This window comes from Lycium ferocissimum, chromosome 1, assembly GCF_029784015.1.
Source record: "Lycium ferocissimum isolate CSIRO_LF1 chromosome 1, AGI_CSIRO_Lferr_CH_V1, whole genome shotgun sequence".
Lineage (NCBI taxonomy): Eukaryota > Viridiplantae > Streptophyta > Magnoliopsida > Solanales > Solanaceae > Lycium > Lycium ferocissimum.
In genome coordinates, this window is record NC_081342.1 from 73,162,890 (window position 1) to 73,175,807 (window position 12,918).

At 34.3% G+C, this 12,918-nt stretch overlaps 2 protein-coding genes and 1 non-coding gene across 3 annotated transcripts; 2 read left to right on the forward strand and 1 right to left on the reverse strand.

The window, feature by feature from the left end:
- The first annotated feature begins 203 nt into the window (after positions 1–203).
- LOC132060118 (uncharacterized) lies at positions 204–6,499 on the forward strand. Its single transcript, XM_059453020.1, has 7 exons — positions 204–351; positions 3,453–3,519; positions 3,603–3,661; positions 3,758–3,847; positions 3,958–4,097; positions 5,742–5,799; positions 6,059–6,499. Exons 2-7 carry the CDS (start codon positions 3,453–3,455, stop codon positions 6,233–6,235), a joined length of 591 nt encoding a protein of 196 aa, XP_059309003.1. The 5' UTR covers positions 204–351; the 3' UTR covers positions 6,236–6,499.
- Positions 6,500–9,049: 2,550 nt separating this feature from the next.
- On the forward strand, positions 9,050–9,122 carry TRNAA-CGC (transfer RNA alanine (anticodon CGC)). The gene has a single exon. It is a non-coding gene; the product is annotated as a tRNA-Ala (tRNA).
- A 327-nt stretch (positions 9,123–9,449) lies between these two features.
- LOC132031413 (calcineurin B-like protein 7) lies at positions 9,450–12,827 on the reverse strand. The gene is made up of 8 exons (XM_059421376.1): positions 12,671–12,827; positions 12,504–12,586; positions 12,294–12,353; positions 11,124–11,232; positions 10,728–10,780; positions 10,551–10,631; positions 10,125–10,237; positions 9,450–9,623 (listed from the first exon to the last, which is right to left on the reverse strand). The coding sequence occupies exons 1-8, from the start codon at positions 12,750–12,752 to the stop codon at positions 9,551–9,553; spliced, it is 654 nt and encodes a 217-aa protein (XP_059277359.1). The 5' UTR covers positions 12,753–12,827; the 3' UTR covers positions 9,450–9,550.
- Between the last annotated feature and the right edge of the window lie 91 nt (positions 12,828–12,918).

The window sequence follows — 12,918 nt, forward strand, 5'->3', positions numbered from 1 at the left end:
AAGAGAGAGAAAAGTTTGAATCATTTTTTGTAAGAATTAAAAAAAATGAATCAATTAACATATAATAATTTTCTCTAATGAATTTTGTCACTATTTTTAGAAAGCACGACATAGACACGCAGCATAGTGCAAATGGCTAAGCAAAGGAATTCAAAGCCGAGCACGTGATTGGCTCGTGCCCAATCCTATGAGTAAACGGTGCACCGCCTCTACATATATATATATAAATTCGTCAATATCTCCTAATTTTGTTTCACCATAAATTTTTCATCACTGTAAACCCTAATTTCAAAATCAGCAATACTAAGGAAGCTCATCTATCTTCTATTCGATTTCACAAAACATAAACAGGTATACTTTTATTACTATTTTTTTTTTTTTTTTTTTTTTTTTTGCAATTTTTGAGGCTGATTGTGTTTATGACGAGCTGTTTTTATTTTTTTTTATTTTATGTTCATGTTGTTATTTGCAATTTTTGTGACAGATTGTGTATCTCACGAGGTTTTTTTTTTTTTTTTTTTTTTTTTTTTTTGTAATTTTATGCTTATTTTGTTACGCGCGAAAAGTTTCGAAAGAGTGAAAATTTTGATTTAATTTAGTTGATTTTTTAAATTTATTTTGTGGTTATCGGAGACCTAATTTCATCTTTTAGTTTTTTTTTCACTATTACAAATATTTGCTTGCAATTTTTTTTTGTTGTTGCAAATTTTGCATTAATTTATTTGTTGATTTCTTTTAGAGATAATGATTAAAAAAAACTATAATTTTTTGTGAGTTTCCTACCCGAAGTATGAGTTGTTTGCGTTTTCCTACCTGAACTGTCCCCAATTATTTATCAAAACATACCTTGACTAGTATCAAATAGTTGATAGCATTGCTTAGTTGTTAGGTTTGTGTATGTAGCTATGCGATAAGGAGAACCTTTAATGTTTTTGCAATTTTGAAACGCAAACACCAGATAGTTCGGGTAGGAAACGCGCAAAAAGTGATACTTACAGCTGACGGTACTAAATAGTTGACAGCAAGGCTTAGTTATTAGAGTTGTGTATGTCATTATGAGATAAGGAGAACCTTTAATGTTTTTGCAAATTTGAAACGCAAACGCCAGATAGCTCAGGTAGGAAACTCGCCAAAAAAAGTGATAATACTTATAGCTGACGGTACCGCAGGCGATCTAGGATTTAAATTTGGAGTTCAACCTTTTAAATTTTTTAGCATTGAACCATTATATTTCTAAAGTTATGGGTTCATATCTACTATTTATTGTAAATTTAGTAAATTTTTACATATAAATTTGTACACCGCATCAAAAGTTTGGGGTTCAATTGAACCCCAAATTATAATGCTCCATCCACCCCTGGACGGTACTAAATAGTTGACAGCAAGGCTTAGTTATTAGAGTTGTGTATGTCATTATGAGATAAGGAGAACCTTTAATGTTTTTGCAATTTTGAAACGCAAACGCCAGATAGCTCAGGTAGGAAACTCGCAAAAAAGTGATACTTATAGCTGACGGTGCTAAATAGTTGACAGCAAGGCTTAGTTATTAGAGTTGTGTATGTCATTATGAGATAAGGAGAACCTTTAATGTTTTTGCAAATTTGAAACGCAAACGCCAGATAGCTCAGGTAGGAAACTCGCAAAAAAGTGATACTTATAGCTGACGGTACCAGAGGCGGATCTAGGATTTAAATTCTTGGGGTTCAATCTTTTAAATTTTTTAGCATTGAACTATTATATTTCTAAAGTTATGGGTTCATATCTACTATTTATTGTAAATTTAGTAAATTTTTACATATAAATTTGTACACCTCATCAAAAGTTTGGGGTTCAATTGAACCCCAAATTATAATGCTCCATCCGCCCCTGGACGTTACTAAATAATGGACAGCAAGGCTTAGTTATTAGAGTTGTATATGTCATTAGGAGAACCTTTAATGTTTTTGCAATTTTGAAACGCAAACACCAGATAGCTCAGGCAGGAAACTCGCAAAAAAGTGATACTTACAGCTGACGGTACTAAATAGTTGACAGCAACTCTTAGTTGTTAAAGTTGTGTATGTACTATGAGATAAGGAGAACCTATAGTGTTTTTGCAATTTTGGAGACAGATTGTGTTTCTCACGAGCTCTCTTTGTCGCGTTCTTTTAATTTATGTTCATGTTGTTACGTGCAAAATGTTTCGGAAGAGTGAAGATTTTGGTTTTATTAGTTCCCTTTTTTTTTTTTTTTTTTTTAAATTTGGATTTCGTGGTTATGGGAGACCTAATTTCATCTTTCATCACTACTAGAGAAATTTGTTTGGTGATTTCTTTTTACAGCCTTTTTTTATGTGATTGAGGAATTTTATGAAGATCCCAGAAGTTACAGATGATGATACCAAATAGTTGACAGTAAGGCTTAGTTATTAGAGTTGTGTATGTCTCCTATGAGATAAGGAGAACCTGTGGTGTTTTTTTGAAGAAATTATGAAGAAATCTGCGCAAAATAGAGCCGAATGTGTCTAAAGCTTTGTATAGCTAATGCCAATTAGATTGAGGTGTGGTGTTGCTTCAGCTGCTGGAACCTTCTCCTTTTATTTTTATTTTTTGGTTTGTTTTATTATGTTGGCATTTATAATTTCCTAGAAGAAGCTATGTACTCTTGCTGTTTCTAAGAATGTGTACCCGTTTTTTTTTTTCCTTAGCTTATTTTAGATGGGAAGCTCTAGTTTCTAGAGGGAATTTGGAGAGACTTAGTCGAGCGTGGAGTTAGTTTCATCTTTGGTTCCCCGAAAAAACGTTGAGCGGAGGGAAGGGTTGACATTTAGTTTCAAGATATTAATGAGAGCTCGATTTATGAGCAGAGGACCTGATTATTTCTGTTTTTTTTGTTGTTGTTGTGGGGATCCTTAAAAGGTTGAATGCTGCAGAGATATGTTATTCTTGGAATTGTGTGAAAAAACATAAAGCTTCTGTTTATGGGTGGACCTTGTTTGTTTTTGCACAGTTTCTCTAACTTGCCTACTTGGACAGTTGCTTGTGCTAGTTATGAGACTATTCTTCCATTGATCAAAAAAGTTCTTAAAACAGTCTTTAAGGTTTAGAAAAATTGAATGATGTCGTTGTCATTAGTTCCAATATGTAAGTTTGATTTGCTGTAAAATTTGGAAAATAGAAGGGGCTATTGTAATTAAAACTCTTTGCACCACATTCCTTCATGGTTATTTGTCTGATGCTCAGATAAAACTAAATACTTTTTTTATTATCCTCCTCCACCTGCAGCCAGTAAAGGGGTAATGAGAAGAAATATCAGCTCAGGAATCATATACTTCCATCTTTGATATTCCCACATCTTTTGACTTCTTTGGTTTTTTCCTTCCGTGCCTGCATCTTCTACTGATCTTCAAGTTTAGTGGATAGTTTCATGCTGTTAATGTTGTGTTCATTTAACTGACTTTGCTCTCACCTCAGATGGCAGCCAAACCACTGACGAGTGAGATTATTGCTTTTACAGAGAAGAAAATGGACATGACATTAGGTATGCATGTCAGCTACACTTGTTTTTTACGCCCATCTTTTGGTTTTCTTCCTGTTTTGCTGATAATCAGTTGGTGCCTGCAGATGATATCATCAAGATGTCCAAAACAAACACAACCAAAACTAAGAAGCAAAGAGTTTTTGTAAGCACATCACTCACTGACCATTTAGTGTTTATTTCAGCTTTTGTCAGTTTGATTTGAGACTTCATTTTAACATTTATCATTTGCTTTCTGCAGAATAGAAGCCAAAAAATTTCTAATAACATTGTTCAGGATAAAGCTGCTAAGATACAAAGGTTTATGGACACAAGATCATCTATGAGACAGGTACTCTTCACAATTGTCGCAACCTATGAAGAATATAATGTACTACTTTTTTTACGTCTTTGTGAATGCTGGACACTTGACACTGCTTGTGCTGATTTTCTTCTGCTCAGGGGCTTCTTGCTCGAAGAAGATCAAATTCTCAGGGAGATCAGTTTCCTTTGGCAACTGAGGCAGCCAGAAGAGCAGCAGTTGCTCCTATTCGCAATAGGGCTTTCAATCGAAGCCGGGCAGTGAATGTAAATAAACAGAGGTGTGTTTGGAAGTGTGTGGTTAATATTTGATTAAGTTTGTTGGTAATTAATTTCCTGGCTTGCTGCACATGTCAAATACTGGTGTAACAATTGAACTCTCATTTGATGCAGGTAAATTGTGGTCCTATTTATTGTTGATGAATTTGCCATGTGTCTCTCCTTGCTCTTGTATACTTTAAAAGCATGCTGTTGCTTGTTAGTGTGGTTGGGAGATGTTCAAGCTACAGTCTTTGAAAGTTTGTCCAAGTGTCAAATGATGGTTATTTCCATCAGAAAAGTTGCATCCTGCAACATGTCGAAGGACTTCAGTTTGATATGCATTTGTTGAATTTGAGTTCTACTTTTTTTTTTTCTTTTAAGTTGGTGTTGGGCACCTTAAGATGTGGAACTGTTAAGGTGTTATGATTTGGGGGAGCTGGCATAAAGAAAAACAATGTGTTACAATGAGGTTCTCCCTGTTTTGTGGGGTAAGTGCATAGATTCTAATCATTTGTCTGGTAGAGCAAGCATCATGGGGTATATAATGTCTTGTAAGTTTGAGGTTTTGGAATGGTTGCTTCAGATGAACGGATGTCCTTGGATAAACTTTTCCCTCGATAACTCAATTCTATGAAATTTTGGGCCACAGAAAAGGATATCCTGATGAAAGCTTCTGTTTAAAGTGGCTCAACTAGTTGGCAATGAATTGTCTTTGAATTTTCTTCGTACTTGGATAATCAATTACATCTCATTTTCTTTCCTCTCCCAACCGCCTAAATTTTGTTGATAAGAAGTTGGGAAGGCATGGAGACACACGTCTTTGAATTTTTTTGGAGACATGGATAATCAATTGTTTCTCATTTTCTTTCCTCTCCCCAACCGCTGAAGTTTTTGTTGATAAGAAGTTTGGAAAGGCTTGGAGCATGACACATGGCATTCATCAGCTCTTTTGAGCAATGGATTTGCGAGGTGGCTGCAGATATTGAAGTTTTGCCTTCTACCACCTTAAATAATATTATTTGTATTATTCTATGGTTGGCATGGTACTGTTGATCTTTGAAATGGTTGTTTTGGGATGCAAGTGAGATACTTCTCCTTGAGTGCATCCAACTCTAATTTGCGCCTTACAATGTTTTGGAGGATAGAGTGTGCATGTAGAACATATTAAGTTCTTTAACAGAAATTGTTAGGTTTGTGGGCTGTGTGAGGGGCTTAAATTTTGTAGTTGAGTTGTGAGTTGTTGGGAAGTTACCTGCAACACTGTTGAAGATATTTTGGCATCGTGGCGAAACTCTACTTTATGCTGAAGTTAGTAGTGCTCTTGGATATTTGACTGATGATGAGTTGTCCAAATAAGGTCATTTCTTCCACATCAGTGTTTCTGTTAGTTCTAGTTTGGACTTCGTTTCCTTCCGGTGGGGGATGAGCTGAAAGTTATCAAGTTCTGTTTCGGGTGCTGCTATTGTTTCTAAGGTTTGGTTAGTTGAGAAGTTTTAATTTGAGGGCCGATGGTAAGTTGGAAGTGAAAACATTATATGTTCAAAGTGCTTCACCACCGAATTTATCCTGCAACTTTGGGCTGTTCATCCTTCCTTCAGTAAGAATTCTGCGGATAAGCACTTCTCTCTACAGTTGCTTCAATTTTCTTTTTGTTAATTGTGCAGGTTTGGGGCTCCTCCGGTTCAGAAGAATGCTGCAAATAGTGGCAGGTTTATTGTTAAGGTAAGAGAGGGTTTTAACAGAAATTAAAAGAGTTCTTCTTTAAACTTATAAGGCCTCCCCTCCACACATTGAAAGCCTGGATAAGCGTCAGTTCCAAGGACCATATTGCTTGAGGTGTCTCTGTTTTCTGATTGTACAATTCGTCAGTTCTTAGACCTCCAAACCGTAAACCATCCCGATGCTGTCGGTCTTGTAGATCGGCTGCTATGGATCTTGAAAGATCTGAAGATATATAACCATTTGTGTTTTGTGCGTGTAGCAACAAAAGCTGGAAGTCAAGCCAGTGTCAAAGCAGAGACCTCAGACATTAGATTCCCTATTTGCAAATATGAAGGAACAGAGGACGAAGATGCAATCTCAGCAGAATAATGTGCCAAAGAGAAATGGAGGCAGACAGCATGTAGCGCCATGGGCTAGAGGGCGTTTTGGCAATTGAACAGCTGATTCATGTGCCGATGCAGGTTAGTACTTCACATCGTGTTGTGAAGTGATAGCAGAACTCTGTGCAGCTGATTCCATGGATAGCACAGGGTTTGGTTCGTTTTGTGTTCTTAGCAGTCTAGATATCTTTCTCTGGAGGAAGGACAAAAACTGTTTGGAATGTGTTATGATTTTTGATGCAGATTCGGTTTCATTCTATCCATAGAGATGTACTTGTACAGCATTTCTTAGTTTTAGTTCTATTGATAATGTTTCTCTATTGTTGGATAAGTTTCCTATCGTTAGTAGGATGCATGTATCAGAACAGTTGTCCCCAGCCAAAGGAGGACATTGCTAGTTTGAAGACATTGCTAGTTTCTTTTGGCACAATTACATTTGGTTGTAGAGATGATGTAGCATTTCGGTGCTTTATAATTTTTTACCTAATGTCTGGGATTGAGGCGTATTAATTGTTGTTGTTGTTTCTGAAGGCACGTCAGTAATTGGGGAACCATGGATCCTGTGGGAGTGGGTTTTCGGATTAGTTTTGACACCCCTAGTCTCAGTAATTATGGCGGGGTGGGTGTATTTCTTGATGTTTTTCATAAAAAAGTTTCTGCGTGATATTAATGTTCAAACATAACTTCAATTTTTATTAAAAATGAAATTTACTTCTGAATTTCAACCTCAACATTTTGTTAATGTTTCTAAATATTCAAGCAGAATGTACACCAACACAAAGGTACAATAACACGATTCTGGCGAAGGAGAAACACAACCGGAAACACTAGAACAAGATCTAAATGAACTCCTTGGTAATTGATAAGTTACTAAAGGCCCATTTTTTGTAGTACTTTATTAGAAGTTTGAGCGTTGAGATCTCAGTAACTTCTTTAAAATATAGGGCAACTTACAAAAACAGCTACCTTTTAATAGCTTCTAACAATTTATAGCTACTTTTTCTATATTTACAAATCGTAGCTAGTTTTTGTTGTATTTAGTTGTATTTACGTTTTGAAATATAGAGAAATACACGGAAATACAAAATCTGGGAGAGTTCACATTTTTGAAATATACCGAAATACAAATCGCAGTAAAAATAGGTGTATTTATGGAATAGATTCTCTTCTTTCATTTAAATGGTAAGTAAATTAAATCAATCCATGTATGACGATAACCTCACGGTTCCATAACAACCCACGTTTTCTCTCCAAATTACTCCCATTCCAAACTTTTAGAAATACTTCCAAATACGGAAAAAATATACAATCGAAATACAATGAAATATGGTTGATTGTTTAAGAAATATAAAATTGTAGTATGTGTATACAATGGAATACAATGAAATATATCGAAATCGCTTTGGAAATTAGAAATACATTGAAATACAACGAAATATACCGAAATATATTTCCCAAGATTTTTCATTTCACAAGCTTCTAACCAAGATCAATCATAGCTGTCATCCACCAACATTATCCTTAGTAGAAACTGACGAAATTCATCAATTACCTTATTCACCAACCCATGATCAAGATAACATGATATCGAATAACGGAGAGCAACAATAATATCTTCGAGGCATTTCATCAAACACCTTCTTCGCATCATTATATCTCTAAGTGCCATACTTACTTGAAAAGATTGTAACTTGAGCATATGCATATCTTAACGAGAAGGAAAAAAAAATATTAACACGATTTGCGATGAGTAGTCAAGTCCAAACATATTTGAGTCGCATTTACATGTTGGTAATAACTCCAAGAAAAGTAGGAATCAAATCAACTTCTACTAGATCATTGAATCGATATATGCATCAGGTAATCACAAAAAGCTGAGCTTTATGGTTGTGATGTTCATTATTCCAAATCCGATCAACTTGCTCGATAACCGTCCAGATCCGAGAAGAAGCCATGGATTCCGGCATCACCGATGGTAAGCGAGGAGAGAGAATTTTTTTCCTGCATCACCGACGCAGAAGAGCAGCCTTAGCCGCGGCGGGCGGAGATGTCGGAGCCGAGGCGAGCGAGGAGGAAAGGAAAGGAAAGAGAGAGAGAATTTTTTAAGGTCCGAGGAAGATGATAAATATGTAGTGAGGGAGAATAAAAGGCACATGTATTTCAAAAGTTACCTGATTAGTTATGAAATGTAATTTTGGAAAAATAAAGCTACAAAAATTAAATAAAAAAATAAGGTAGTTATTATTCATAAATAAGTCTTAAAGGTAGCTATGACAGGTAAAAATTCCTAAAATATACGTAATATAAAATTATCAGAACGTTCACTTGAACTTATTAGTTAAATGTGATATTTTACTACTACTATTATATCACTAGGATCACTACAACCTACTATTACCTCCACAACTTGTTATTACTACCAACCATCTTGACCATCAACCTCGTACAACCACCATATCAAACCGATCACCACCACTACCAATCACCATCTTCACCAATTTTCACTGTGCAATCATGGTCACCAACTGTCATTAACCACTGGTCATTACTACTGATCACCTCTACCACCATCAACATCGACAACCACCACCATCCGCTACCACTAACTTTCAGAGTTTGGTTTATCAAGGAATCAATTTATACATTACTATGCACATCAATATTCTTTAATATTTTCTATATATAGTATTTAATAAGTAATATGTTTGCATACTATATTTATTAGATCCGTTCTAAAATATAGATAAATTTTACACGTAGTGTCTACATATAAGGAATCTTAATTTTAATAAAACATATGGGGCCAAAAGTATCCTAATATGCATTTATTTAGTTGTTAAATTCGGTCATTCAAGATATCAAAGAGAGCAGGGGGTGTAGCTCATATGGTAGAGCGCTCGCTTCGCATGCGAGAGGCACGGGGTTCGATTCCCCGCACCTCCAATCTTCCTATTCCTTATTTTTTCGTTGACACTTTATCTTCTTTTGATCTTAAAATGAGTTGTTTTGTTAAGTGCCAAGTATTAAATCTTCAATCACAACTTCATTCATTTCATGTTTGTAGTTATTAGCAAACACCATTATTGTTTGTATTATCTTCTTTGTTTTTAATTCGGTGTTCGATACCTCGCTAAACCCGAATTCGATTAGATCGTAGTCTTCATCATGGGGGTAAAATACTCCGTATCACTTCTCTTAAATCTTGTAATTATGTATCTTATTTACGACGATCTTGTACACAGGAGAATCCCCCACATGTCATGCAATTCCTTATGGATAAACAAAGGTATATTTCTTATTGTTTCTTAATTCAGTGCTCAATTGGTTTATTTACAACTTGGCAAAGCAACTGCATTGTACTTATATATAACTCAGAAATCCTTGTAAATCTCATCATCCTTTTCTGTATTCAGCACAAAACTTGGAAATGCGGCTGTGATATCCCTGCAAAATAACAAAACTCGTCTTGTCAATTCAGTATAATGATCAGAAATCTGATAAAGCAAGTAAAACTAGCGTTGACTGGCCACTTTTCGGCCATGTTTTTGAAAAATAACCATGTCATAAAGTTTCAAATTTCATAGGTGAAACTCTAGGACAATTTGAAACTTCACGATAGTGACTATTTTTTAATTGCAAGGGCTGAAAAGTAACTGAAAGGTGGACATTAGGACTACGACGTGGAATTTATTGATCAGTGGCAAAACAATGGTGTCGCAGGTAATGTGTCATTACCTCGAGTCGGAAAATTTGACTTTCTGGTCATTGATATTCTCTGAGTAATTCGAACGTATATTAGTTATGTTACTTTGACATGACGAAAAATAGTTTTGCAACTTTACTGTTATAGTCACTAGTGTTCTTACTTTAATATCTATGACAAAAAAAATACTTTGTGACTTTAATATTATAAACCCCAAGTGATAGATGAGATTAGAGAATTACTTCAGATATGGAATTGTCATGTTCTTCAATAAAGATGGATTTTGAGCTACAAAATTATTCCACTCTTCTATATCTATCTTTCCATCCCCTTTGGAATCTGCCTCTTCAATTGTCTTCATGAACCAGAGATAAATTAGAACAAAATATGAGTTAGTTAACTTTAAATGTAAAATAATAAACCAATTTTTTTTTCCAGTAAGTTGCATGTAATTAAATAATTTAAGTTTTACGCACTACCAATGTATAGATTTTTTACATCACAAGGTTAAGTTCACTTACGATAATAGGTAACTCTTTATAGCAAAACTTACTCGGTAACCTAAACAATAGAAAAGTAACTTGCTATCACCGATTAGATTGACCTGATAATGTAGAAAAATCTTATATTGTCGGTGTATATAACTTAAATTAGTAATAAAAACGTACCTTGTCGATAATAGCTTCAACTATATCATCAGTGAGTATCAATTCTGACTCATATAATAGCCCAAAAATCAGCTCCTTTACCTTAATTCAGAATAAATTCAAGGAAAAAAACAGAATAGTCTTAGTGAATCAAATTAAGACTTATCTAGCTTCTATTATAACTGCATATTTATTTACCTCTTCACGTCCAATAAAACCAGTTTGCCATATGTCATATAGTTTAAATGCAGCTGCATCATGAAAAATCACAATCTCAATGCAACACTTGTAAATATAGTGTGTTTCGTACGACAAAAGTTATTTTTAAAAAGATTCGAAAAAATGACTTATTTTTCGGTTTAATGGTTTTGGTTGGAGAATGGAAAACGTTTCCTGAAAAAACCATTGGTTATAGATTGATAATAATACTAGCAAATTGGATAGTGTTTGACGATGAAACTTTTAAGTACTTATTAAAGATTGAAAATAAGGGAAGTCATTTTTCCCTTTTTGGTGGGAAACATTTTTACCGTAAAATACATTGTTACAGCCAAATATCAGAATATAACGGTTTTCGGAAAATATTTTCCTTACCAGCAATCTTTTCTGCTTGAGAAGCATCAGGATGGAAGATGCTTAGTGTACGGATAAATTCTCCAAAGTCTATTAGCCCATCATTGTTGGAGTCAAACAAATTGAACATCTATATGTATAACACACACAACTGGTAAACCAACAAGGCTTAAGAAAACGTACAGAGGCGGATCTAAGGCAGGTTTTATAGATTTAAATGAAATCATTGCTTTTTGTTTGAGTTATGTGTGTGTGTATATATATATATATATATATGCAAAACAATAAAAACTAAAACATGTTATATAATACAAACTCATTCATTAATCTAAAGCAATTGACTCTAGATCCTAGATTCGCTTGTATTATACCGTAATACATGCCTGCTAAAATATAGAGCTAGGCAGTCTGCTTAAGAAAAAGTAGATATGACTGTCGTTGCAGCGGAAAAGCGGATCTAAGACAGGTTCTATAGATTCAACTTGACTCTTTACTTTTGGTTGGAATTATTACATAAACAAAAATATAATAAGATCACGTTAATTCGAAACCCACTTACTCTAAATCCTGGATTCGCCTATGTTGTATCATAATATGTGCCCACTAAAGTATAACGCTAGAAGGTTTAAGAAAGTGTACATACAGAAGAATGTTTGCCGTTGCAGCATGCATAGGCGGATCTAATGGAAGTTCTCCATATTCAACTGAACTCACTACTTTTTGTTCGAATAATGTATGCATTAAAAAAAAAAAAAAAAAATAATAAAAAAATAAAATAAAAATAAAATAAATATATATATATATATATATATATATATATATATATATATATATAAATAAGATAATGTTCTGCCGGGACCTACTGACTCTAGATCCTGAATTGGCCTCTAGCATATTGTAAAATGTGCCCGCTAAAGTATAATGCGATGAAGAAGGCTTAAGGAAACGTCTCGTATGTATGGGAAGAATGATTGTCGTTGCAACACGGAGGCGGATTCTAAGACAGGTTCTACAAATTCAACTGGACCTCTTAATTACTTTTGGTTCAAATATATATACATAAAGAAGAAAAAAAAAAATAGAACAAGATCACCTTTTTAAGAGACCTACCGACTCTAGATCCTGAATTCGCCTATGTTGTATCGTAATATGTGCCCACTAAAGTATAGAGCTAAGCAGAAGTTAGCTCACCCTGTCTGAAAACAGAGATTTCTTTCTGTTATCTCTGAATAATCCAAGCTGGAATTCTTCCTGTAACAAAAATAATGTTAAAAAGTTTTGTTTAAATTGGGAGTTAGACTTTTAATTTGGGTATACACCAAATGTTACACATATGTAAGACATGAAATGTAATAAGGAAAAATTGTAGGAGATTAAGAAAGAAATGGTGATGGAACTTACTCTGCTAATAAAGCCATCAATGCAAATAGAACAGCTTAATTTTCTGAAGAGTTCAGTTAAAGACTTGACATCTTCCAAAGAAACTGCAAATCATGAAATTATTATTTTTTTCAATCACAAAAATAGAGTTAGTGTTAAAAGAAAAAGAAAAAAAGGGAGAAAATTACAGTGTGTCTGAGCTGCCAGTAAAGTATGAAGAGAAGCTTGATCTTCATATATTCTTTCTTGTTTCATTAGAGCACAGCCCATTTTATAGTATTTTTGTGGTGTTGTGCTCTCACATTTATTATATATAGGTGAAACTTCTTATATTCTAAAGCAAAGAGAATGTTATTTCACCTGCGGCCATCTATCTTATCTAAAAATTTAAGTTGTTAGCGAGATTATATTTATAAATTTAATTATATTTTCAACA

What these genes read in the sequence shown, in the direction of transcription:
- LOC132031413 (XM_059421376.1), bottom strand. Translation starts at nt 12,752, where the DNA reads ATGGGCTGTGCTCTAATGAAACAAGAAAGAATATATGAAGATCAAGCT. An exon ending in ACTGGCAGCTCAGACACACT is followed by an intron (nt 12,587 to 12,670) that starts GTAATTTTCTCC and finishes CATGATTTGCAG; the next exon opens with TTTCTTTGGAAGATGTCAAG. An exon ending in AATCTCTGTTTTCAGACAGG is followed by an intron (nt 11,233 to 12,293) that starts GTGAGCTAACTT and finishes TTATACATATAG; the next exon opens with ATGTTCAATTTGTTTGACTC.
- LOC132060118 (XM_059453020.1), top strand. Translation starts at nt 3,453, where the DNA reads ATGGCAGCCAAACCACTGACGAGTGAGATTATTGCTTTTACAGAGAAG. An exon ending in CTAAGAAGCAAAGAGTTTTT is followed by an intron (nt 3,662 to 3,757) that starts GTAAGCACATCA and finishes TGCTTTCTGCAG; the next exon opens with AATAGAAGCCAAAAAATTTC. An exon ending in GTGAATGTAAATAAACAGAG is followed by an intron (nt 4,098 to 5,741) that starts GTGTGTTTGGAA and finishes TTAATTGTGCAG; the next exon opens with GTTTGGGGCTCCTCCGGTTC.